The following is a 24,132-nucleotide window of genomic DNA, read 5'->3' on the forward strand; positions in this document are numbered from 1 at the left end:
GCCTGCTGGGAAATGTAGTCCCGGGCGCGCCCGCGCGGACGACGCACTGCGCAGGTGCAGACTCTGGAGGCGTTGGTGTGAGGCGGCAGCTGCTACCCGGAGGCGGTTCCCGGAGGATGGAGACCCGCGGACTGCGGGGCGGCGTAGGAGGCTGAGGCAAGTAGCTCCCCTACCCGAATCGGAAGGTCCTGCCCCCGCCCGCCCCGAGAGCCTCCTTCTGGGCAGAAGGAAGGCGTGACCCTGAGGAATGGGCACTAAGTAACTTCTCTGGGCCCGGGCTGCGTCCGCGCCTGCGCAGACAGGGATGGGGCAGGGGGCTGCCCGGCCGGGCTGCCCGTCACCGCCTCTGAAAGTGAGGGCCGCCCCTCCCCGGGTCACGGGGGGAAGCTGAGGGCCGTGTTCTCGAGAATTCCTGAATGCATCAAATACTGCCCGCGGGGCTGCGGGGGCCGGCGGCACGGAAACTGATGTATCCAAGTCCCAACCCAACCCGGCGCGGGGCCGTCGTTCCGACGCCGTCCTTTCCCTCCCCCCTTCTCCCCCCCCCCCACTGAGAGCCGGAGCGTGTGTGCCTCTCTTTACTCCCCCAGCCCTTAGCGTCGCCGCCCACTCCCATAAGCATTTATTAAGTGCCTGCTGAGTACCTTGCACTGTGGTTACAGAAGAGAAAGAAAGGCATTCCCTGCCTTCGAGGAGGGGGACGTTCTAACGGGAGGGGGAGGGGGGACGTGGCCAGAGGATGCTCGTATTCGTGTCTTGTACAGGGATTTGACAATGTGAGGGAGCGGAGATGTGTACAGAGCGTGCACATAGAGGGAGAGGGGTACAGATGTGTACAGAGAGTAGAGAGCCGTCTCTAGAATACAGACAGTTGTACAGAGGGAATGGAGGGCAGCCCTAGGGGAGGCATGGATGGCGGGAGGCCGGGCCGGGGCCTGCTACCCAAGGAGCTGTTTGATCTCGTTCTTGTAGGGAGTCAGGGCACAGCTTGGGCAAAGGTGTGGAGGTGGGATGTAGAGCATCAGCAGAGGACCCAAGAGGGTGTGGAGGGGAGGATGGGGGATGTGGGGGAAAGGAGAGGGTCAGTTTGCGAAGAGCTTCTATTTGATTCTGGAAGAAGTAGGAAGTTGTCACAGTCAGACTAAATAACTCCAGGCGCTTTGTGGGCAGTGGAGTGGCATGAGAAAGACTTGAGGCAGAGAAGCCCCTTAGGCGGAGTGATCCCAGGGTGAGCCAGGGGGCAGGGGAAGGAGACCCTGCGGGGGCAGGAAATAGCTCAGTAACTCCTGGCCTGGCATTACTCACGAGGCAGGGGCTCTTTCCTGTTTCACACATGGGCAAACTGAGGCTCAAAACTGAAACCCAAACCCCAGCTTGTGGGCGTCAGAGGCTGGAGTTGAACCCCTCCCCCACTGGGCTGCGATGCTTTTCCTCCTCTAACCTCCATTTTTCTTGGAGACCTTTTTCATTCCCAGAGCGACTTTTGGAAAACAGTACTTTGCAAACATGGATGGATCACCTTTGTTTATTTGCGAATGACCCTTATGATAGGAAGCGCAGAGAGGGTGCGTAGCCCAGCCCTGGCGCCGGTCTTGGCTCCGGCCCCGCCCACGCTCTGGCTCTGCTCTCACTGTGTGACTTCTCTCTCAGGTCCCCAGGGGGGCGTTGTTTTCTGTTTGTGTCTGCTGCAGAATGGGAGCCTCCATTGTCCCAGGGCGGCCCCACGAGGACAGAGCAAAGTCCCGCAGGCTTCACTCCCAAGTGACGGCCGCATTTAGGAGTCTTAACTCCGCCTGATGCTGGTTTGGTTGTCATGGGAACAGGAGGCAGTTTTCATTGGGAATGAAAAACAGCCTTAGAGACAGCGACGGGAGTGCAATCCGCCTTTCACCACAGAGAGGGGCTCCAACCCAGCCCTTCTGAGGATGAGGTCTCTTCTGTGAGTGAAACTAGGTCTGCTGCTGCCGGCAGCCCCAGGTGCCTCATTCTCCCATGATCCCTAGTTCTTTGTAGCGAGTGATGGCCGGCCTTAACTTTTTCCACTCACAGCCTCCTTTCACCTGAGACGTTTTTACGTGACTGGGTGCGTAGGTGTATACAATGGGTGCGTTGCATCCACATTATGCAAGTCAACACTGATAATAAATCATAATTCGGTCATGAGACCCCATGTAGGGTTGCGAGCCACGGTTTAAGAAGCTGGGAGCTATGCAGCCACATATTCTGACATCCAGTGCATCGTCTAAACGAAGCCTAACTGCTGTATCTGCCGGGTCCGGCCTCTGGGGGCCCCCAGGGAGAAGGAGCCCCAGCTCTGCAGGGGGCGCTGATAGTGGGGAAGCTTTTCCTGAGGTCAGGTGGAAGGTGTCCCTGTCCGTGTTGCCCTGGCTCTCCCCCTGGGAGGCAGCAGAGCAGGATGACGCCTCCTCCACAGACAGTGACCAGGTGTCATCTGAGACTTCTGCGTCGCCTTCACCTGAGCCCTTCCCCTCGCTGGTTGCCCTGTCTCTGGCCCTCCCAAAGCTGCACTTCCTGGACCTGAAGGCATTGCGCAGGTAGGGGCTGAGTGGGGAGGAGAGCGGCCGATCCCTCCTGGGGGCTGGAAGCTTGACCTCCGTGAGTGAGGCCCTGAGCACGCTTGACTTTTGGCTGCTTTGGAGCGGACGCTGAGACGCCGGGCTCTGTGTTGTCTACCTGAGCGCGGACACGGATGAAAGCAGGCACTCAATTCCAGCACCTGTTCAGAGGCCTCCCCTTGTGCGGACGGACGGACGACTGCTTGGTGAGGGCAAAGCTTCCTCCAGTGTAGGCGGCAGCCAGCTCTGCTTTTGCACTCTGTGGGAAGGGGCAGTGCAGTACCACGCTACTGGTCGGGCCCTGGATAGTAGGCCATAGCCCCCTCCTCTTTTTATTTGTGCAATTAAGCTTGGGAAAATTGGGTTTAAAAGAAAACGTTAAACCTTGAGGCTCCGACCCCCCTTCACATACCATTGTGTCACAATGAAGGAAGAAAAACATTGACCAGGCGCCCGCTTCCCCGTCTCTAGCCTCCCCTCCCTCGGGACTTTGAGAATTGTCCCATGTCTCTCTGTCTCCAGTCCTCCACAACACAAGGAGTTAGGAGAACATGACTTAAGCCTAGATAAAGCATATCTTGACAGGCTTGTCCTTCCCTGAAGCTCTCCTCTCCTCCCAGTGTCCTTGCCTCCCTCATGGGCCTTTCTTTCCCTGTTCTGCCTTTGAAGTGTTTCCCAGAAGATAGCAACAGCTGCAAGATTCCGGCTAACTGCATTCTCAACGTCTGTTTTCTGTTTGCAAACCCTAGTTAGCTAAAACCCTATATGAGCTCTGTGCCTCTCTGGTACCATGTGCTTTGGAACATATTCCCATACAGTCACTGGCTTATTAAACGCTCCACTTAAAATTACACCAGTCTCTACTCCCTTCGGTTTTTCTGGCACTCTACAGAGACCCTGGGTTTCAATCTCATCTCCAGTGATTACTGCCTGGAAGACTCCCCCCTCCGATTCCTCGTGTGTAAACTGTGAGTTCAGGAGCGTCCAGTTCTGGCTCCGAAGCTCCGGCTCTGAGCTCTGGCTCCACGGCTTTGCCCCCTTTCTTAAAGGGTCTTTCCAAGGTGCCGGTGGAGCTTTCGTGCTGTGTGGATGTGGGTCTGACCTCTTTCTTGTCGTCTCTGTACCACGTTGCAGTCATTTGTCCTCAGTAATGTCCTCTGCACCTCCCCCCCAACATTGTGCTTTTGGTCATCTCCAATTTAGATCACCTGACATGAGAATGTCTCATGATTCATGGCTTCTCCGGGAGTACTTTGATGTCACAGAGATGCGCCTTGGTGTCTGAGACCAGGTCAGGGCACTCAGTAGTCTCGTCCTCTTCCCATTTCAGCTCTGCTCTCCTGCCCAAAGGAAAGATGTGAAAATGGCAGCGCCTACTCCGGCGCCTTGGGTGGTGGTATTCCTCAGTCATTTTTCAGTTGTCCAACTCTCTGTGACCCATTGGGGCTTTTCTGGCAGAGATGCTGGTTTCTCTGGCTCATTTTACAGATGAGGAAACTGAGGCAGACTTCCCCAGGGTCAAACAGCTAGTCAGTATCTGAAGCTGGATTTGAACTCGTCCTCCTGAGTCTAGGCCCAGTGCTCTGTCCACTGCACCACCTGCTGCCTTGCAAATGTGATGTGATGATAAATATATGTTGATTTGAAAAGAATTCATCTTTATTAAAAAATTCTCTTCCAAGGACAGGTGAACCTCCTTCTTTACACTGGCTCTGTACCCGGATTCCAGCCATCGTTCCACTTGCCACATAATCGCTATTATCCCTATTTTCCACGTGCTGGTATTTAAAGGCAGGAGGTCTCAGTAAAGGTCACCTGCAGGACTCTGGCCTAAACTGAAGAGAACATACTTTGTCAGCCTGATCATCTCCTGCCTGCTATTCACAGTGCTGGCTCAGCCTGCTTGGGGGGTGCGGGTCATCCTGCTTCCCCGGCTTCTTGCTTCCTAGACAAGCTGATAAAGTGTGACGTGGGTCGGGGCAGATTAATGTATAGAACAAAGGCTGGCCCTTGGATTAGGAGGCCTGGCAATCTAGTCTTTGCGCTCTCTCTCACTCAGATGACCCAATCTTGTAGAGCCTCTGGCAACTCACTAAGGTTATTAATTCCCCACAAATTACAGAGTTCCCTCTACTGATTAAATCACGATCCAGAGCCCACCCCACCAAAGACATTTTAAATTAGTCTCCAGACATTCTTGGCCACACACCCCAACAAGTAAAACAGATTTTGAGCACATGATTCAAATACACACATACATATATGTATAAAGTTTGTATATATATCTATGACTTACTAATAATTACATATATTATTAAACTTGCACAAAAATAGACATTTAAAAAGGATGAAATAAAGAAGAAATACCATCCTAGAGTCAATGGTGAACTACCATTGATTGAGTAAAGGAGTGACCTATGTATTAGGACTATCAATTTGACAAGTATGGAAACTGGATTCTATTAAGGAAAACCAAGTTCAGGAAGCAGAGGAGAAAGCTATTGCACTAATCTGGGGAGAGGGGCCATCTCAGTGGAGAGAAGTAGGCAGAAAGAAGCAAGGTGTCAGGTATCATGAACGAGATTTAGCTACAGATTGGATTTGTGGGGGAGGAAGGTGACCGAAAGGATGGTGGCACACTGAACAGAGACGGGAGTTTGGTCCTGAGACCATTGGTGCAGCATGCTCACTCTGTCCCAGCAAGAACAAAAAGGTTGGGAGGAGCCAGTGGGGGCATTGCAAAGGGTAGGATGGAATTATATTGAAGATAATGGATTGCCTGATGTGATTCATAAAGAAATGTGTATTTAAAAAAATTAATGTATGTGAATAACCAGAAAAAATAAACAGTAAAAAAAGAAAATAGTGGAAGGTGACGTGAGACCCATCATCCCATCCTGCAGCTGGTTACCCTTGGCATGTGCCATCCCCTTCTCAGGGCACAGGTCCCCTCCATAGAGGAGACCATTGTTGCAGATGATAATGGGGGTTTGCTTTTTATTGTAGGGTTGAGCCCAATAGCCCCGGCCTCTGCCTAGGATTTTGCTGCACAAGAAGACCAACTCTTCCCTGGGCCTGGATCTCGTGAGGACTTTCTGGTTCATGGAAGCATAGCCCAGTGATCATGCTAGCAGAACTGAGGCAGAATCGACCCTTCCTGTGGATCTGAGGATCCAGAGAGACTTGAGCTATAGAAACAGGTTGGCCTGAGAGTGCAGAAAAGTTAGCCAATCCACGTCTCCAGAATCAGCGCATCTTTGGGAGATCCCAAGGGAGAAGTGAGGCCCCCCAGAGATGGCTGGAGGGGAGCCTTCTGGTTTCTTATGAGCCTTCTTTCTTCAGCCTCAGCCTGTGTGACCAGAGAAAAGACAGAGGCCATACTTTTTCATCACCTGCGGCTTCTCACTTTTCAGCCTTGCCATAAATTTTGTGCTGAGCCCCCAAGGCTTTCCAAAAGGAATACTGTTAAGACATGAATGAAGGCGCTTGCTATCCCCCTAAGGGGGAAGAGAGAGGAGAAGAGCAGGTAAGTACTCTGAGCTGAGGACCAGAGAATTAAAGAAGATGAGTTTTTAATGTGAGTGGAAAATAAATTTAGAAATATATGGGAAATAAATTTAGAAATATATGGGAAAGAGATCTTCATTCATCACATTTAAACTCTCCCCACCATCCAGGATCTTCCACTTGAGGAACTTAATGTTTAACTTACCAGACATTTGGGAAGTTTGGGTAGATTGCTGTGCTGAGCATCGGGGAAGAAATCGAGTTTTAGATGAGACAGAATCCCTGCTGTCCCAAGGGAAAAGTCTAAAGTTGTTATTCCCATCCTTCTCCTACATGTCTCTGTGGGTGAGAAATCTGAAACCTGGGAAATAGCCATTTTTCTGAGCTTGAGGCTGTCGTTTGTTGTCTCAGCTGCCACAGCTCTATCAAACACCTTCCTTCCTCTGGCTCAGAAACTCTCAGTTCTTTGGCATTTCTTTGAATGAGACCTGCATCAGTTGTCTGGCTCAGCCCTACTTTAAAATATTCTAATGTTGCTTATGTTAAGGACTGCTAAAGAGGTCTCTGAACTTTTTGAGATGCCATAATTTCCCACACTGGGCCCAGAGTGTGCGGGAGGCTCTGAATCTATCAAGGGCATATCCCCCATCCCCAAACCACCCCACCCAGCTGATCGAATGTGTTTTTTGCATCCCAAACTGGATTCCTTGGGAGTTGACAAGCACCAGTCAGTGTGAACTGGGCTTCTGCAGCTGGACCCTTGTAGATGAGGAGACCCCCCCCCCAGAGAAAAGAATGTGGCTTTTGCTGCCACCTTGCTCCTCCTCTTCAAAAGGGGCTTGTCCTTTCCCTCCCTTTACTATTCTTTTCCCCTCCTGTGCCATGCCCCTTAGGTAGAGATTCTGGGGTCCCTTCCTTTGTCCTGCTGGTATAAAAATGCAGAGGAAATGCTAGAGTCACGAGACTCTGGAAGAGTCTCATTTGTGGAACAGCAGGGGAGCCTGGCATCCCGGTAACCAAGTACCCATGTTGGGGATTAAGGCCAGGAAGAATGGAAAGGTAGGAGAGGGGTAAGTTATAAAGGGCTTCAAAGGATTTGTGTTTGATCCTGGAAGCAGTAGGGAGCCATTGTAGTGTATTGAGTGGGTGAGGGTGACAGCAGACCAGCACTTTAGAAAAATAACTTTAGTGGCTCTGTAGAACCGGGCAGACCCCCAGCAGGTTGATGCAGTAATCCAGGCGTGAAGTGACGCGGGCTCATATCAGAGGAGAGGCAGTGTTGGAGCAGAGAGGGGGCAGCTGCAGGGATGGAGGTGAGAGAGAGTCAGGATTATGGTTACTCTGAGAACCTGGCTGGCATGTTGCCTTTAATGGTGAGAGGGGAAGTGAGTGGGGGATGGGGTGGGCTTAGGGGCAAAGGTAATGAGTTATATATTGGAGATCCAGATTTAGAGGTAGGAAAGGCTATCAGACACATGGGGCTCAACCGGAAATCAGCGGAGAGTTTGGGGCAGATTGGGTGGATCTGAGAATCATCCTACAGGCGTGGTAATTAAATCTCTGGGATCAGATGAGGTCACTGAGGTAAGGCATGCAGAAGAGGGCCCAGAACAGAGCCCTGAAGGACACCCTTAGGCAAAGGCAGAGAAGGAGCGGTCAGAGAGGCAGGAGGGGGAGCCAGGAGAGAACTCTGAGTGACAGTCCAGGTGCATTAAGGACCCCTAGTATGAAGGCCAGAAAACTTGGGAGCCCTGGACTGGCTCCATCCGGGGAGGAAGGGAGTGCCCTGGAGGTTTGTGAGTGCCGCCCCAGCCCACCCAGCTCCTCACACCTCCTGTATTTGTGGATTCTCCTGCCTCCCTCATGGCCACATGCAGAGCGAGGACCTGTTACATCAGATGCAGCAATAGTCTCCCTGCTCCGAACAAGCGGCCTTCTTGCGGTTTTTCCGGTGCCACAGTGTTCCACCTTATTGGTCGGAGATTTCGTGGTTTAAAATGGCCTCAGACAGTGTTTTACTGCTAGGATCACTTGTGATCCTAAGTGGGAAAAGGCTGGAAAGCCCCCGAGAGAGAAAGTTTGTGCCTTTGGGAAGCCTCATTTAGACATGGATGACAGGGCTGCTGGCCCTGAGTTCAGTGTTAACAACCAGAAGAAAGCAAGCAAAAACTCACCAGTCTGTCCATGTCTAGAAAATGCGTAAGGCCTGTTGTGACCAGGGGCTCCCAGGAGCCAGAGCCGAGAGCAGCAGTTCCCTGTTCTCTAACTCATCGTCCCTTTATAGAACTAATGAGCCTGAGTGACAGAATCAGCTGCACCATGTGAGATTTTGGTTGTGTAGTAGAGATGAACAGCATGAGTGATGGGGGATGGGGAGGACCTGGGGATGGCGGGGGGAGCAAGGAGCCTGCTTTAACCAGTAATCTGAGGGGAAGGAGTGAAGGGGCAGCCAGTGTTGGGAAGGGTGGCCAAGGAGGTGGATCGTTAGGGGAAGCCATGACAGCTAGAAGATGGAAGGATTGGGAGAGGAAAAGATTTAGGATGAAGGGAAGCTTACTGTCTGTAGAATAGGCATTCCAGAGGGCACGGGTGATATTTGGTTGACATTTTTTGGGGGGGTTGAAGGGAATGGGAATGAGGAATCTAGTGAGGGGGAATGACAGTGGGATCTGGCTGATGATACTCAGAATGATTGGGAAGGGCCAGGTGTGCTGTTCGAGGAAACAGAGGCACCACCACCATAGAGATGTAACAAAGGGAATTATTTTCAGGGCTAGTGGGGATTAGATGACTCAGGTGCCCCTTGATTTTTGGGATGGAAGCCAAACTATCTGAAATAAGTTTCCAAAGGTGAGAGCCGGCGATTCTCGGAATAGTCCATTAGAGAAGGCAAGTAATACGTGGTCAGGTGCCCAAGGTGTGCAGATGGTAAATCTTTCAAAGAGAGGAGTCACCAGTGTGTCGAGAGCTAGTACGGGGAGGGTTTCTGGGCACATCAGAACTCAAAGAGGGGGCAGCTAGGGGGCGCAGTGGATAAAGCACCAGCCCTGAATTCAGGAGGACCCGAGTTCAAATCTGGTCTCAGATACTTAACACTTCCTAGCTGTGTGACCCTGGGTAAGTCACTTAACCCCAGCCTGGGGGGGGGGGGAAGAGCTCAAAGGAGGCCGATGCCTGATGTTCGGTTCAGTTTCCCCATTTGTGAACTGAGGGAACAGGAGGTGAGGCAGTTTGATAGTTTTCTCTTCCCTTTTTTTTCCCCTTCCTAGAGATGAATTTGTTTTAAAGAACATTGGAGTCAAGAAGCAATAAGATACTTATGGGCATGAAACTATTAAAAGGGAAGTGGACACACACCAAGTAAACTGATTCCTCTCCTTAATTCCTGTTAGGTTATGAGAATTTCTGTTGAGTCCTCTCTGATTGATGAGAACGGCAGCTTCCTTCCAGACATCAGATGTGTTCCCGTATGTATCTCTCTCTGCCTGAGTCAGTTCTGGCTTTTCTGGACCCATAGATCTGTCATTCAGCCAGCATTTGTATATATGTGGACGTCCCCTAGCTCTCTGTGCTGCCCTTTCATTATTTGTAATCGTAAAAGCTTTGGATCTCCAGTTAACTTATTTCAAATAGTTTGGCTTCTGTCCCAAAAATCAAGGGGCACTATCCAATTCCATTAATTATTCACATTTGCCATCTCTGCTGTATTGATTTGGTTTTTAGCTTTTTATTTTAAGAATACGTGCAGAGATAGTTTTCCACATTCACTCTTGCAAAACCTTGTGTTTTCAATTTTTTTCTCCTTTCCTTCCCCCTCTCCCTTAGACAGCAAGTAATCCAATAGTTAAACATGTTCTGCTGTATTGTTGACCCTGGAACTTTCAATGGGGAGGCAGTCCCCAGCCTCCAGAAAACAACCTTCAGATATTTTCACTGAGTTACGGCCACACCATTAAGGAGCATCCCAGGGGTCACTGGAGTCTAGTGGCAAGAGCAGTGATCTTAAAATCAGCAGACCTCTATTCAGATCCTCACTTCGGGCTCCTCGCTTACCTGCATGACCATCAGAAAGTTACCTAGCTTTTTAAACTTTAGTTTCCATATCTGTAAGATGGGAATAGTGAGTGCACTGCCTCCCCATGAGGTTCTTGTGAGGAAGGCACCTCCAAATGCTATCTAAAGCTAAAGTATTAGAACGCAAGCTGAGATGCTTCTTTGTCAAGACAAAGAAGACACAGAAACCTCGAAAAGAAGGGGGCAGGTCATTTAAAGGGGGAGCTTTATCTGGAGTGATGGGAGAGGAAGGTTCCTGAGTCTGGCTGGAAAGCTTCTAGGTCAAGGCTGTCATCACACCCCGGAGTCCTCCCAGCTCTGAGCTCGTGGTTTTCCAGTAATTTCATATTGTCTCTGAACCTCTCCTTCTGAGGCCCCAGGACTTAATTCTAGGACTACAGGGCATTTTAACGCATGAATCTTCATAGAGGCATCATTGGGATCCATCCCCATACTAATGGTCTCTGGCTCCTGCAGATATCTGCCCTGAAATACCAGATGGACCTCCAGGATCTGACTGAGGAAGACAGTAGCTTGGAGCCAGTTGGTGAGTCTTCTAGCTAACCCCAGGTGTAGTTAGAGCTTTGAATAAGGCCTCCAGAGAGCTGTTCCCCATCTCCTGCTCTCTTTCAGAGGATCCCACAGACTTTGCTTTTTGATCATGACCACTGGGCTCTCCTGCTTCAGAAGAGCAGACTCTGCTTCCAGCTTGGTTGCTGATTTCTTAGGTTATTTGAAAAAGTTATTTAATTTCCATATGATTGCTGAGAAGTTTGGTAATGGGAGCCAATAAGACCCCCTTTCTTAAGGTGAGAAATTCAGGAGCGAGATAGCAGCCCAAACACTTGGATAACAAACCAGAAATCCTTAAAGGAAAAGCCTCCTGGGATAAAGAGATCAGGCCCAGTTCCCCTTCTTTCACACACATGCTCTAAGGTTGGGCCATGTTTCCCAATATCTACGTTCCTAAGGTGACGGCATCTTTCCCAAGGTGGGCCATTCCAAGAGACCTGGAACTTCTTGAAAACTGTTGGGGTCTCTAATATTATTGAGGTCTCTCCATCGTTTCCAAGGCCGGATAGCCTGGGATCGCTACTACACCATTCATGAAAGCTGCACCACATCAGAATTAATCAAGAACAGCCCCTCCCCACCGTTCTGAGAGCTTGGGTGATGGAATTCTCACATCTCCCCACTTTCAAGCTGGTGCCCCTTCCTGCCCCACAGTCTGGTGCAAAGAATCCTGAGAAGCCGTAAGAACCCAACATGGGAATTATGAAAAGCTGAAGCCGGTCTTGTTCTTTGTGACTAACCATCCCTTCAATAATACATTCTAGCATTTTCCCAGGAAATTAAAAGTAAAGCTCATCGGTCTGTGATTCCAGACTCCATTCACTTTTTTAAAAAACATTTGGCACATTTAGCAGCTCTATTCCTGTCTGTTTTCCTCCACAATCTTTTCTTTTTAAAAATACTTTTGATAAATTTTGCTTCCTTTTCCCCCCCAACATTATTATTATTTTCTAGTAAACTTCTCTCCACCACAGAATCCTTCTTTTTGACAAAGAGAACAACCCCCAAAATAGCATTTCTACCACTCCATGTTTCTTATACGATGTCTCTGTAAGTGTGTCTCTTCCTCAGCCCTCTTGAAACCACATTTTCATTACATGTCACTGACTCCTTAAGTCTTTGGATGGTGTTTTTCTTTATTCTTTATTCTTTATTATTGCTCCGTGGCCTGTCAGAGATGACCGATAGTGGTTCAGCAGTTGCATGTGCTAGTTTTTTCAGCCCTCAAGAATCTAGTTCTGGTGGGCCAAGTACCTTGAACTCATCAGGGGCATCCAGGAGCTCTTTGACTATCTCCCTATTGATTTTGGAAGTCAGTGCTCCATTAGCTGTGTTTGTCCTGGCCCTCTCAATCCAAAGATCATTCTTCTAAACAAATAAAAAAAAAATTAAATTATTGCCTTCACTCTTGTCAATTATCACCAAACTGTCCTGTCTGATAGGGACCTTTTTGCTGCTTGGACCCTCCTTTATTTCTCAGTGTATTGTATTTTTAAAAATCTTTCTGTTTTCCTTCCCTTTCTTTGACAGCCTCAGCTTATTGAGGTAAGAAGCCAAGATTTCTGTGAGGCTCATATCATATTTGTGTAATCATCCTTTGATACTTGCCCTTGCTTTTAACTTCTGTATGTGGGTTCTTAATTAGGAGGCATTTAATAGACATTGCCTTCTATGTGTGAGGGTTCTGGGGACGTAACAAAAGACAAAAATGGGGTGGGCCCTCTCAGAAAATTGACATTCTGATGGGGAGTAGGCTACACCGGGGGGAAAGTGACTGGAGAAGGGACTTTTGTCCCAAGTAGCTGGGGGATTGTCACTGCACTGGTGGTTTGTCACATGGTGGGATTAGTATTATTGGTGCTTCCAGAGCAAGCCTTTGAAAGTCTAGAGGTGGGGGGAGCTCAGCACAGCCAGTACTAGTGTGCCCCCGTTGTCCTGGTAGATAGTTGAATGGAGTACGAAGCCCGGAATGGGGCCAACAAAATTTATGAGTGTTGGGTGGTTTTTTAATCCATCAAACAGATGAGATTCTTAAAACCTGAGCTGGTTAGTAAATTCCATGTGCAAACTTCTTGGCTCTTCCTTGGGAATTGCATCTCCCCAATCATTCTTAAGGGGTTCCTGACTTCCACTGTAGAGTTTTAGTCTGATGGACCCTTTTCTGTCCTTTCCCCAAACCCCACAGATGCAAAGGCCGTCATACTAGTCCACTTTCCTTCTCCTTCTCTCCAGGGCCCTCATTTCCAGCCAGCCGCCATGTTTTCCCTTGGGTGGGAGGCAGGCACAGAATGGGGTCTCCCCTCCCTGGTTCAGGAATTAGTGAACCTGTCGCTTTTGCAGAAAGGGAGCACCTGGTACCTAGACAGTCAGATCTAGCCTCGGCCAGATTGTTACTGTTCCTGGTCTGCATGTGTCCCTACATGGTGGTGCTCCTCTCTCTGCTGGGGTCCGCCATGCTCCCCACCCCCAAGGCACCCAGTGGATCTCCTGAGAAAACCTGCTCTGTCTCCTTCTTGGGCATGTTCCGCCCTCCTTCTTGAGAGCTCCCATCTCCCTTGTCAGCCAGCTCCACCTGCCTCTGGAGAGGGGCCTTCCAAGGCTGGCCCTCTACCAAGGGCCCCTTCCTTGGACTTGTGGGCTCTCGGGGCCCCTTTCTCCTTGAGTTAGCTGTCCTCTCTGGCTTTTTTTGTATCATGGGCCTGAATAATGTGGGCTTTTGAAAACTCACCCTTGAAGGAAAGGAAATGTTAAATTTCAAGTAGAAGTTAGTGAAAAATAATCATAGCCCTCCTGAAATCTATGTGTGGACCCTCGTAGGCTGGTTCAGAGTTCTGCAGGGCATGCACAATACCCTTCCTTCCCCTCCCCTTCTCTCTAATGCCCTTTTCCCAGGAATCCAAGTGAGTCCATCCCTACCAGCCTTTGTTCGGCTGCAATCATTCTCAGCCTCCAGGCCACCCTTTCTGTATTTTAAGCTGTAACCCAAAATCCAAATCCACTCAGACACCATCTTTTTGACTTCTTGACTTTACACATTTTCCTCCTTTTCATTAAGAATTTAACAATCATCATCAACTATAGACATTTGAATATTCAAAGAATAGCCCAAAAGATGGAAGAGAAATCTTGTTCTTCTCAGTGTAGAGCTTCTGCTCAGGGAAGGCAGCATCTTGAAGGGAATGGAGTCAGAGGCCTGAATTCAAATCCTGCCTCTTCGACGTAATAGCTGTGTGATCTTGGACAAATCATAGAACCTTCCTGAACCTCACTCTCCTCTACTGAGAAATGAGGAGTCGGCCAGAACGCCTGAGCTCCTTTCCAGTTTGACTCTGTGATGTTGCTTTGGCTCGGTTCCCTTTCCATATCTGAATCGAGCCCTCAGGCTCTCCACCCAAGCTTCTTCCCAGGTCACCTCTCCAGACCCCTCACAAACCCTCCAGCTTCTCTCCCCGCCTCTTCTCCTTCTGAGGGAGAAGCACAAGTTTCTGCTCGTTGGGTCCCTTGTTTGAACTTGAGACTAAGTGAGCTGAGGGAAAGTTGGGAGGCAGCACGAGCCTTCAGCCTCAGCCCAAGCCTCCCTTGCTGGTTCTCCTGGAAGCACCGGCTCCTGGTCGAGTTCAATGATAGGGAGAGCCAGCTCCCCAATTTGTGGTAGGAATGAAAGAAGTCCTCACGGCCCTCAGGGGCCCTTCCTCCTTTTAAAATATAGTGATGGTGGTGACTCACTCAGCCATGTTCCGACCCTTTTCTCACAGCTGCAGATGACAGTCTGGAGATGCTCAGAGCTGAGGAGGAGTGGGAAGCAGTGGAGAGTATTCGGCCAGAATCGGGTCAGTGAAGGAGCACCAGTCCTGGCTGCGGGGGAGCTGGCCCTCTGGAGGCAGCAGTGCGGGGGGCTGCTTCCATCTTGTCTTTGCTCTTGGAAGGCCCCCACCTTGGGGTGTGAGGGATCTGCACCTGCGTGCTGATGGAGCACTGGCAGGGAGGGGTTTCCACAGGATTGTTCCTCTGTTTAGAAAGAGATCCTCAAATTCAGAAAGGTCGCTAGTCACTCAGTGTCCCAAGGTGAGAAGGGACATCTGTCCTTCCTGCCTCAGCGCGGTGAGAAGGGCCACTCTCCCCTCCTGGCTCCCCCCGGACTGGTACCAGAAGCAGGGGAAGCAGAGGGCAGCTCAGCTTCCCAGGGGCAGGCCTCCGGGCCTTTGAAGATGTGGGATATGGGATGGGGGATGGGCCAGATCAGCCCCAGCCCTGCCTGGGGGGTCCTAGAGTTCACCCTGGAAGAGAGACTCCTTAAGTCCTGACAGAAGCAGGGTGGGGGCTGGGTCAGGGAGCACCAGGGACACTTCCCTCTTCCCTGGCTTAAGGTCCCACCTGCTGCCCTGAGTCCCACAAGGGAGTCAGTCCTCCGGGGTTCTTGCACCTGGGCTGGGGAGCAGAGGTTGGATGCATGAGATAATGGCCCCGGAGCAGGAAGGGGAGCTGGGGGACCCATGTAGACGTAGGAGCAGCTTTGAGACAGGACGTGACCTCCAGAGCGTGCCCTTCTTTGTCCACAGGCTCCTGGGAGAGGCCAGAGAGGACCGGGCAGCTGATTTCCTTCAACGAGGCCCTCCAGTATTTCCAGTCAGCTGACCTTTCCATTTGCAGGGTACGGCCACAACAGGCTTTCAGGCTGAGGCGGGTCAGCTTCTCTCCAGGCCCCAGATTCACTCATAGGTCCAGGAGAAGGAGCCAGGCAGGATGAAAGGCATCCTGTGTGGAGACACCATGGAATTGGCCTGTGGCCCCGAGTGGACAGGAAGTCAGCTGAGTCGTTACATAAGGGGATGGGAAAATGAGGGATGGAACCGCTGAGACTGCCGGACGTCTCCTGGGTTACCAGGGTCGACTTCAGAGCAAGGAGGGTTTCAGAAACTTGTCCCGCCCAAAGAAAGGGGGTGAAGGGAGCCTTTGAGAACAGAAGTGGGCAGTGGCGGAGGAGAGCAGCCAGCCAGGAGCACTTGTGAAAGGAAGGCATTCTTGGACCTGGGGAAGGCTGGGCCCTGGATACGCTGGGCCCCGGATACGCCGGGCCCTTTATAGACCAGGCCCCTTATGTGCTGGGCCCCAAATACACCGGGCCCCTTATACGCCAGGCCCCGGCCTTAGAAAGCCCATCTCTGTGATGTGGGTCCCAACATAATGCTGCCAGGCTCTAACTGGCTCCATTTGTAATTCTGTTGTGTATTCATTATCATGCTTGTGAGGTGGGGTGCAAAAGCTTCAGCGGACTGCTGAAGGGACCATGACACAAAAAAGGCACAAGCCCAGAGCGGGCTAGAGTGGGGGTGCTACAGACCCTTGTCCTTCTTGACCCCTTGCAAGGGGAGGAACTCGTGGACCAAGCACTGGGAGAGCACGCACTGACACACCAGCCCCATGGGGTATTTCCCACCAGCCGCAGGAAGTTGTTATTTCTGTTTCCAGAAAAGTTCAGAGGGGAGCCACAGCTTGTGGAGGATTTGAGGCTATAAAGGGCTTAGGACCTAGATGGGTCTCGCAAAGGGCCTTTCCCTGGTCTTTGGCCTAGGATGCAGGCCCCTGGTGGGCTTTGGGGATCCCACAGAGCCCCTACTTCCTGGGAAGTAGATTTGTTTGTCTCTTGGCTGTCCTAGCTCAGTGCTCCTTTCTTTTCCTCAGAAAAAGATCCAGTCAACGGTTCCTCGCAGAGGACTCTCGGCTTTCTTTCATTGCCTCTTTGGCCCCCCCCAGTTGCGTGACGGCCTTCAGGAAGAACGTGACTTGATCCTGGCCATTGCCCAGTGTAAGCGACACCCTTGGGTGTACCTGCTCCCAGAGTCAGGACCCAGGTGTCGGGCAGCTGTTGTCCACAGGCCTGGGGGAAGGGACCTGTCCTCAGACACTTGAGGAGAGGGGAGAGGGGCGAGGGCAGGGTGGGGGAGCGCTGTCACTGACCCTCCGGTCAGTTAGGAAGGCAGGCAGCTGCTGAAGGTTTTGGGGGAGGACAGGGCCCGGCCTGGCCTCAGCGTGGGATGTCCCAACCTCCAGCCCAAGACCTCTCCTCCTGCTGAAGGGCCTTCATAGGGGAAGCACGCAGGGAGGAAAGCAGACTCGTGTGTTTGTGACGTAGGCAGCCTAGACCACAAGGACCCCGTGCATGGCCGTGTCCTGCAGACCATCTATAAGAAGCTCACGGGTTCCAGATTTGACTGTGCCCTCTCCGGGACCCACTGGGAGGAACTGGGCTTTCAAGGTAAGAGAGCAGAACGTTCTGAGCCGAAAGGGCTCCTGCTCCAGTGAGGATGGGAGTGGGACTGGGGGTGGGGCAGGTGGGCTAGCAAAGCGAACTGAAAGCTCTTGTACAGAGTCCTTTAATTCCAGGTAGGGGCGCACTTAGCACTTTTGTCTTGGTCTGCTCTCTGACCATTGGGGTAAACAGTTCTGACCCAGAGTTCACTGCACCATGCCCGTTGCCTTTGTGGAACCTTAAAAAATAATTTGTTAAGCAATGGCTCTCAGAAAGGAGAAGTCCTGGAAGTGGTCCAGGACCCTGGTGGGAGGGGGGATAGAAGAGGATCAGTGGGCTCCTCAGCTTGCTGCCCTCCAGTAAGACCCGGCTCCAGCTTCTTGCGCCAGTCCCTCTCCACCTCTCTGATACTTCCATCTTACAGGATCGAACCCGGGCACAGACCTTCGAGGGGCGGGCTTCCTGGCTCTCCTGCATCTGCTCTACTTAGTGATGGACTCCCAGACCCTTCTGCTAGCCCATGAGATCTTCCGACTTTCCCAGCACCATATCCAGGTACGGCTGGCCCAGATGTGCTGCAGCCCCTGACTGGCACCGTGCCCAGTCCTGGGCTGAGTGAGGGGCGCACAGCAGGCCACAGGCCTTGGGCTGACAGCCCTACTGTAACCCCACAGGCGGGCCTCCCTGAGGCCTCCCACATGCCTGAGTTAATATTCCCTAGGAGAATTCCTCTCCTTTCCACTTTTCAGCCTCTGCATGAATCTTTGTTCTCTGACCCTCATGGGGAAAGGGAGAATTTTATACAAAGTAAAAGCGTTGCTGAGGTCACATGCAATAAAGCGAGGAGCGGCGTCCGGGAGCTTACAAGCCTGTTCCCCACCCCAGCTTATTTCAGACAGGGCTTGTTAATGACCTCATTATTCCCTGGGGTGGCTAGGGACTTTTTTTTTATTTTATTTTTTATTATAGCTTTTTATACACAAAACATATGCATGGGTAATTGGCCAGCGACTTCTTAGGCCATCATGGTCCAGCTTCAGGCTTGGTGAGCCCATTCAGGGATCCAAGTGTCTTCAACTCAGCAAGCCTTTAATTAAGTACCAACTGTGTGCAAGATCCAGTACTAGGTACCTTGGTCAGGAGTCTGGCTCCAGCTGCCCGCCTTCCTGCTGCCTACCTCTGAGAATCCCTGGTTGTCCTCAGAGGCAGTGATAGTACATGAAGCCTGGTTTTCCCCAGTCGTTGTCCTCTCCCCCACCTACTGCCTGTTACTCCACCTTCCCTCTTGTTTTTTTGTTCACATCCTCTCCCTGACAGAATACAAGTTCTCAAGGGGAGGGAATGTTCCGTTCTTGCCTTGATCCCCAGTGCCAGGGCCCAGGGCTCCATGCCCGCTGATTGGCTCAGAAAGAGCGAGAAGGTTCAGGGGGTTTGGAGGAACAGTCAGACCCATCCCGAAGGAAGGGACAGAGGAGCGGGGCTACCTTTGGTCAGAAGCCCAGGGATTCCACTGCGGTGCTTTGATTCCCAAGGCTTTCTCTGCTGTGAACAGCAAGTGCCCCTGTTATTTCTGTGGGTGACATTCTCCTGCATTTGCACTTACTGATCTCAGGTGAAGCTAATCACTGGTAAGTTGGTCCTCTTCATCTGAATATTGAATGGGAACCATTTTAAAAGCCCATTTCCAAGTAGCTCAGCTTTGGTGACTTTCCCCTTTGGTTGTTTCTATTTGAGCGTTGTGGGAAATTACCTCTTACTCTGCTGCCTCTAGTGTTAGAGACAGAGCCCAGAGTCCAGTGCAGCTTTTATTTTGTTGCCTTTGTGTGGGATCTTGGGCATCATATTCCCTCCCCGGGCCTCCTCTGTACCTCAATGGGGGTAGATTAAATTCTCTTGCAGCAGACGCCCTGGTTTCCTGTGGCCTCCAGGGCAAAAGGAGAAATGTCTCCCTAGGCCTTCCATAGCTGTTCACCCCTAAGACGGCCTTATTGCCGTGGTTTCTTACACCCTCCGTTCAGAAAGAAGCTCAGGATGGCTGGTCTTCGGGCCGGCCGTTCTGGAAGAAAGTTTCTGCTGGTTTGTGAAGAAGCCCAGTCTCCTGAGAAAAAAGTCAGACTCGGCCCAACTAGAGTAGGTGCTGGGGGCCATTTGAACGTGGAACCAAACCTGTGTTTTCTTCAGGGTCGATCGTGACCAGCAGATTCCTCAGGGGCTCGCTGGTCTATGTTCAGGGGGCTGCCTCACAGGCCCCTCGGAGAGGGGGCTCACTCCCACTGCCACAAACTCATTGGAGCTTGATCATCCTAAGCAGCAGGATCTCGAGAGTGAGGGCCGCTTGGTTTTCCGTGTCCATGTTTCCGTGGTCTTGCGCAAGGCCGTTTTCCTAGAATCAGCCCAGCTAGACATTCATCCACCCAGTTTTATTTCTAAAAACTGAGAGCTCTAGCTTTTTTTTTTTTTTAATCTGCCTGTGACCATATCATTTAGTTTTAATTTGTGACCTTGCATTTTTTCTCTTTAATGCTTACTAATTTAATATACTTATCATACCAGGGGGTGGAGAGGCAGCAGTAGAAAGGATACAGATCCGATCATCCGTGGCTATTATTAATTAGCTGTGTGACCAGAAGCAAATCTCTTCAGCTCTGTAGCATTTATTTCTTCATTTGTAAAAATGAAAGCGAAGGATGAGGTGATTTCTTAAACCCTTTTGTGCTCTAAAAGTATGTTCTGTGCTTCCTTGGACAAATGAAATTTTTCTGGGTAATTCCCCTTGTGGATTTTGGAAGGTTAAATTCAGGCCCTCCTTCCAAAGAGCTACCTGAGGGATCAAACGTAAGTTTGGGGCACTCAGCCTGAGGGGTGACCCCAAGATCTCCTGTTGAGTGGTCTAAAAATGCTTGAAACAGCTTCCTCTTCAAGGAACTTGGCCCTCAGAACCTCATCCCCGCCCCTGTAGACCCAACTCTGTAGCACAGTACCTGGTCCAGTTGGTCTCGAGAGTAGGCAGCCACTAGCACATGACAACAGTTCTTCAGGGCAGAGTTTATTTGCTTTTAAATTGGTTTTGCTCTTAATTTATTTTAATAGTTAATTTTTTCTCGTTCTAATATATCTTATGATAATACCTTAAATTTGATTAATCCTGTACAAACTTGAGAAGTGCCTCCATGTACTATTCCATAATTCCTTACAACACTCTGTGAGTGAGATAAGTAAGGCAAATATTATCCCCATTTCCCAGATGAGGAAATGGTCTTGGAGACTTGATATGAATTGTCTGAAGGTATATAGCTGGTCAGCAGTTGATAGGAGATTAGAACCTCCTGATTCTTGGCCCAGTTTGCCATGGGATCCACTTTGCCGCTTTCGTATTTTGCTGAACCATATAAGATTAGTTCAGTCCATTCCTGGGGTTGTGTCTGTTGCTGAATGTTTGGGAACTGACCCTTATGGTCCCCCCATCTCTAGGGACACAGAATGACGTGCAGGGAGTGGCTGTTCATTGGGTTCAAATTCCGTCCTAGGAAGGGGAGGTTGTGGAGGTGTTGGTGGGATGATGGCCCAGAGGGGCTTTAGGGTGTAGAAGTGGTGGGGAAAGGCCATTAGAGCCGGGGCTGCCGCTGACCTGGTGTCCTTTCTGTTCCAGCACTTTCCCTTCTGCGTGATGTCCGTGAACATCACCCAGATAGTGATCCACGCCCTTCGGGAGGAGTGTCTCTCCAAGTGAGTCCCCAGCTGCTCCTGTGGAAAATTCGCCGGCTGGGCGCGGTTCAGCACCAACTGGCCAGACCGTCCCTCATCCGCCTCTGGCCCAGTCCGTGACCAGCCGCTTGTGGGCATGTGGTCCGTGGTAAAATCTGTGCTCGCCATTGCGCCCAGCTCCGCTGCTGAGGGAGCCATTCTCTAGCACGAGCAAACCTCTCTGGGGCTGTGCTGGAGAAAGTGAGTGGCGTTAGCCAGGCCATCATAACCCAGGAGCATCAGGAAATGGCCCGTGTTTGGGCTTTCTGGTCAGTGGTCAGTGGTAGAGACTTAGACGTGGCGTGAAAAGAACAGTGGTTCTGGAGGTCCCCCCGTATCAGTGCAGAGCATAAGAATGACTTGCTGAGCTTTTCAAAGTCAGTCACTCCTGTTCTCCTCCGCTGCCTTGTAGAGAATGCAATCGCCAGCACACGGTGTTCCCCGTCGTGAACAGTCTGTATGCAGCCATCTTTCTCCACCTGGCCTACATCTGGAAGACCCAGCAGAAAACCATTTTAGACTCCAGCTTTGTTCTTAAAGGTGTGTACTGATCCAGTGGCGCCTCCTCCTTCCCCCAGGGGAACCTTAGAGCCCCCAGGCCAGTTCCTTCAGCTGCAGGGTTTGTGTTTTCTTAAAGCGGCTCACCGGGTTCCGTATCAGACTTTGTGTGTCTTTCTTTTCTTTTCCCATTGCCCCTGTTTTTATCACTTGTTCACTGTCCATACCCCACCTTTCTAGCTTTCCTTAGTCCCTGCCAGGCCCCAGTCCTGCTCTTATGCCTTTGAAAGGACCTTCTACTGCCTTCTCTTGAGGCTTTCTCCTTTGGAGCACCCAGAACTCAGGAGTGTTTCCCAAAGCGGTTACCTTTGGGGTTCTGGGCTGCCTGGGCCAGCCTGAAGGCTTATCTTCCATCAAAGAACTATGGGATAGATCCCTTTATTGGGATTGGATAAAGAGATCTATCCATCCTTTTCCATTCCAGACCTGGAAATCCTGGCCAAAAGGAATCCAAAGCAGTTGCTCAGGAACCTGGACACCTACTTGACCAAAAGGATCAAAGGATTGTCCCCAGGGATGTTGTCGAGAACACAGAACATCTCTGGATCCCATGACCCCCACTCGAAGACCCTCAACTTCACAGGAATATGCGACCTGCACTAGACACAACTGAGGGGCGCAGGCTGTTCAACTCCAGCAGCCCCAAGATTTGAATGCCAGAGCTCGACGCTCTTGGAGAGGCCCGGGCAGGCCGTCACTTAGGAGTATGGCCTGGTCAACCCTTTTCTGTCGCTGAGGTATAGCTTTTAGAGGGAGACAGAATCACCCAGTACCTCGAACCCCCAGGCTGTGGCAAGCACCCCCAAGCCAGGTCCACGGGACACACGGGCATCGAAACTTAGAGCCCACTCCACGTGGACTGCTGCCCGAGGTTTGTCGGCCTGTCCATGTAGCAGAGGCCTTCCTAGTACTCCCACTCCTGCACTGAAATTCAGCAGAGACCAACAGGGCTGTAAGCTTTCGCTCTGCTCAATATTTGGGTGAGGAATGGGCAGATTTGAGGTAAGAGATTACTCATGAAGAAGTAGAGTACTCATTCTTTGGCACGAGAGCTTTCCCGGCTTAATGACCTCAGCTAGGAGCCGACTAGGAGCAAATTAGTCTGAGCCTGAAGAGCAGTAGGATAGAAGAGAAGAAAAAGGCAGTGATGGCGGAAACTGCTGTCGGAGGTTGTTGGGCCCACCAGAAGTTGGCCTGGGCCCTTGTGCGCCCCCCCCCCCCAGGGTTAGGTGGCTCCTCCAGACCAGACACCTGCAGCCCCTGGGCTTCCTGATCTTCCAGCCACCTTAACCTTTGACCGTTTTCATAGAGATGGGGCTAGAGGCAGCCAGGCGGAGGAAGGCACAGTTTTCACAGGAGCAGTTTTCAAATAAAAAAAAAAGATTATCAAAGTTTTAGATTCTCACAGAATTTTTATTTTTCTTTCATTAATTTTCTAAGTATAGTTAGAGACAGCAGCAGGGAAGGGAGACTCAGTACGAAGGGAGAGAGAAAGCAGCAGCGGGGCTATTGTGTAACAATCCTTGATGTGTCACTCTTTGTAACCATCATTTGCAGGAGTCTTGGGTGAGAGCCCTGTGGAAGCCAGTTAGCCCTCCAGGGCCCCAGAAACACCCTCACTTAAAGCAGGGGAGCCAGAGACTGTGCAAGGAGAAAATGACCATCCAGAAAGGGCGAAACTCCTTTATGGAGTCCTTGGCCGGACTCCTCTTCCAGTTACCCGTGGGACTGCCCGCTCACATCAGGGACGAGGAGCCCTGAGTCCCCGGCCAGGAGAGGCGGGCTGCTCAGCCCCCCACAAGCGGGTTTCTCTGCCCCATCAATGGCCATCTCTCCTAGGCTAGGCCCTGAGGTTCCCCTGGAGCATAAGCCCCTCCTCACCTCCCCCCAACTCTCTGCATGAGGAAAGCCCTGGGCCCCCAAACTCCAGCGTTTAAAACTGCCCCATCCCCCCTCAGCCTTTCAAACAGGAATTGTAGTTGCTTCAGGCTGGTTTCTCTCATTCCTTACCAGCTGAGACCTTATCAGACCAGCTTGAACAAGAGTACTCAGGGGCAGCTAGGGGACACACTGGATAGAGCCCCAGCCCTGAAGTCAGGAGGTCCTGAGTTCAAATCCTGCCTCAGATACTTAATACTTCCTAGCTGTGTGACCCTGGGCAAGTCACTTAACTCCAATTGCCTCAACCAAAAAAAAAAAAAATTTACTCAGAAGTACAAGGAATTGGAGAAGCTTGGAGGGAAAAAAATCCTTTTACTTAATTTTTTAAGAGCTGTCTGTGATTTTTACTTTGCCTCTAAAAAGCCACGTGCAGCTCTCAGAGACCATGCTCTGTTTCCATGGGGCCCACTCGCTTCCAGAAATGTTCTGGGCCAGCGCTTCTCCCATCTGTCCTCCCACAGCGGAAGCTCCCAGATAGCAGGCGCTGCCCCTTAGCATTTGTGTCCTTAGAGCTTAGCACAGTGCTCTGGCACGTGGGGAGCCCTTAATGCTCTTTCGTTAACTCACGGCTTGGGAGCAACAGCAAAGAGCACCTGAGGTCACCTGGTATTTACAGCCAGGTCAAACAGTAACAGGTCTCGGGTTACAGAAAAACCCAGCTAGTCAGATGCCAGGCTCGAGATTGCTGGATAAACCTCCGGCTACTTCTGTCAGCCCAGAGACTACTTGGTTTGGGGTAATTGTTTAAAAAAAAAAAAAAAAAAAAAAGGCAGCCATATTGAAAGTAGCATTTTTGTCTCATGTGATGGGGCTCTGAGACCCTGGGCTCTCTGGCTGCCTCTTTCAGGGACAGTGACCTTGCTCCCACTTCTCTGTGTCATAGTGTATAAAATAGAGCTCCTAGCCATACATCTGAGATATGGAATCCTA

At 50.9% G+C, this 24,132-nt stretch overlaps 1 protein-coding gene across 3 annotated transcripts; it reads left to right on the plus strand.

The window, feature by feature from the left end:
• Positions 1–36: 36 nt before the first annotated feature.
• ELMOD3 (ELMO domain containing 3) lies at positions 37–22,401 on the plus strand. Of its 3 annotated transcripts, XM_074285626.1 has the most exons (13): positions 59–156; positions 5,583–6,102; positions 8,855–8,933; positions 9,476–9,550; positions 10,614–10,683; positions 14,465–14,539; positions 15,269–15,360; positions 16,392–16,515; positions 16,843–16,965; positions 17,384–17,514; positions 20,609–20,685; positions 21,116–21,243; positions 21,686–22,401. In XM_074285626.1, the coding sequence occupies exons 4-13, from the start codon at positions 9,479–9,481 to the stop codon at positions 21,862–21,864; spliced, it is 1,071 nt and encodes a 356-aa protein (XP_074141727.1). In that variant the 5' UTR covers positions 59–156; positions 5,583–6,102; positions 8,855–8,933; positions 9,476–9,478; the 3' UTR covers positions 21,865–22,401. The 3 variants fall into 3 exon arrangements, with proteins under 3 accessions (XP_074141726.1, XP_074141728.1, XP_074141727.1); XM_074285625.1 differs by lacking the exon at positions 8,855–8,933 and having other exon boundaries at positions 37–156; XM_074285627.1 differs by lacking the exons at positions 8,855–8,933; positions 9,476–9,550 and having other exon boundaries at positions 50–156.
• Positions 22,402–24,132: the final 1,731 nt, after the last annotated feature.

This window comes from Sminthopsis crassicaudata, chromosome 2 (genome assembly GCF_048593235.1).
Source record: "Sminthopsis crassicaudata isolate SCR6 chromosome 2, ASM4859323v1, whole genome shotgun sequence".
In the NCBI taxonomy this organism is placed as follows: domain Eukaryota; kingdom Metazoa; phylum Chordata; class Mammalia; order Dasyuromorphia; family Dasyuridae; genus Sminthopsis; species Sminthopsis crassicaudata.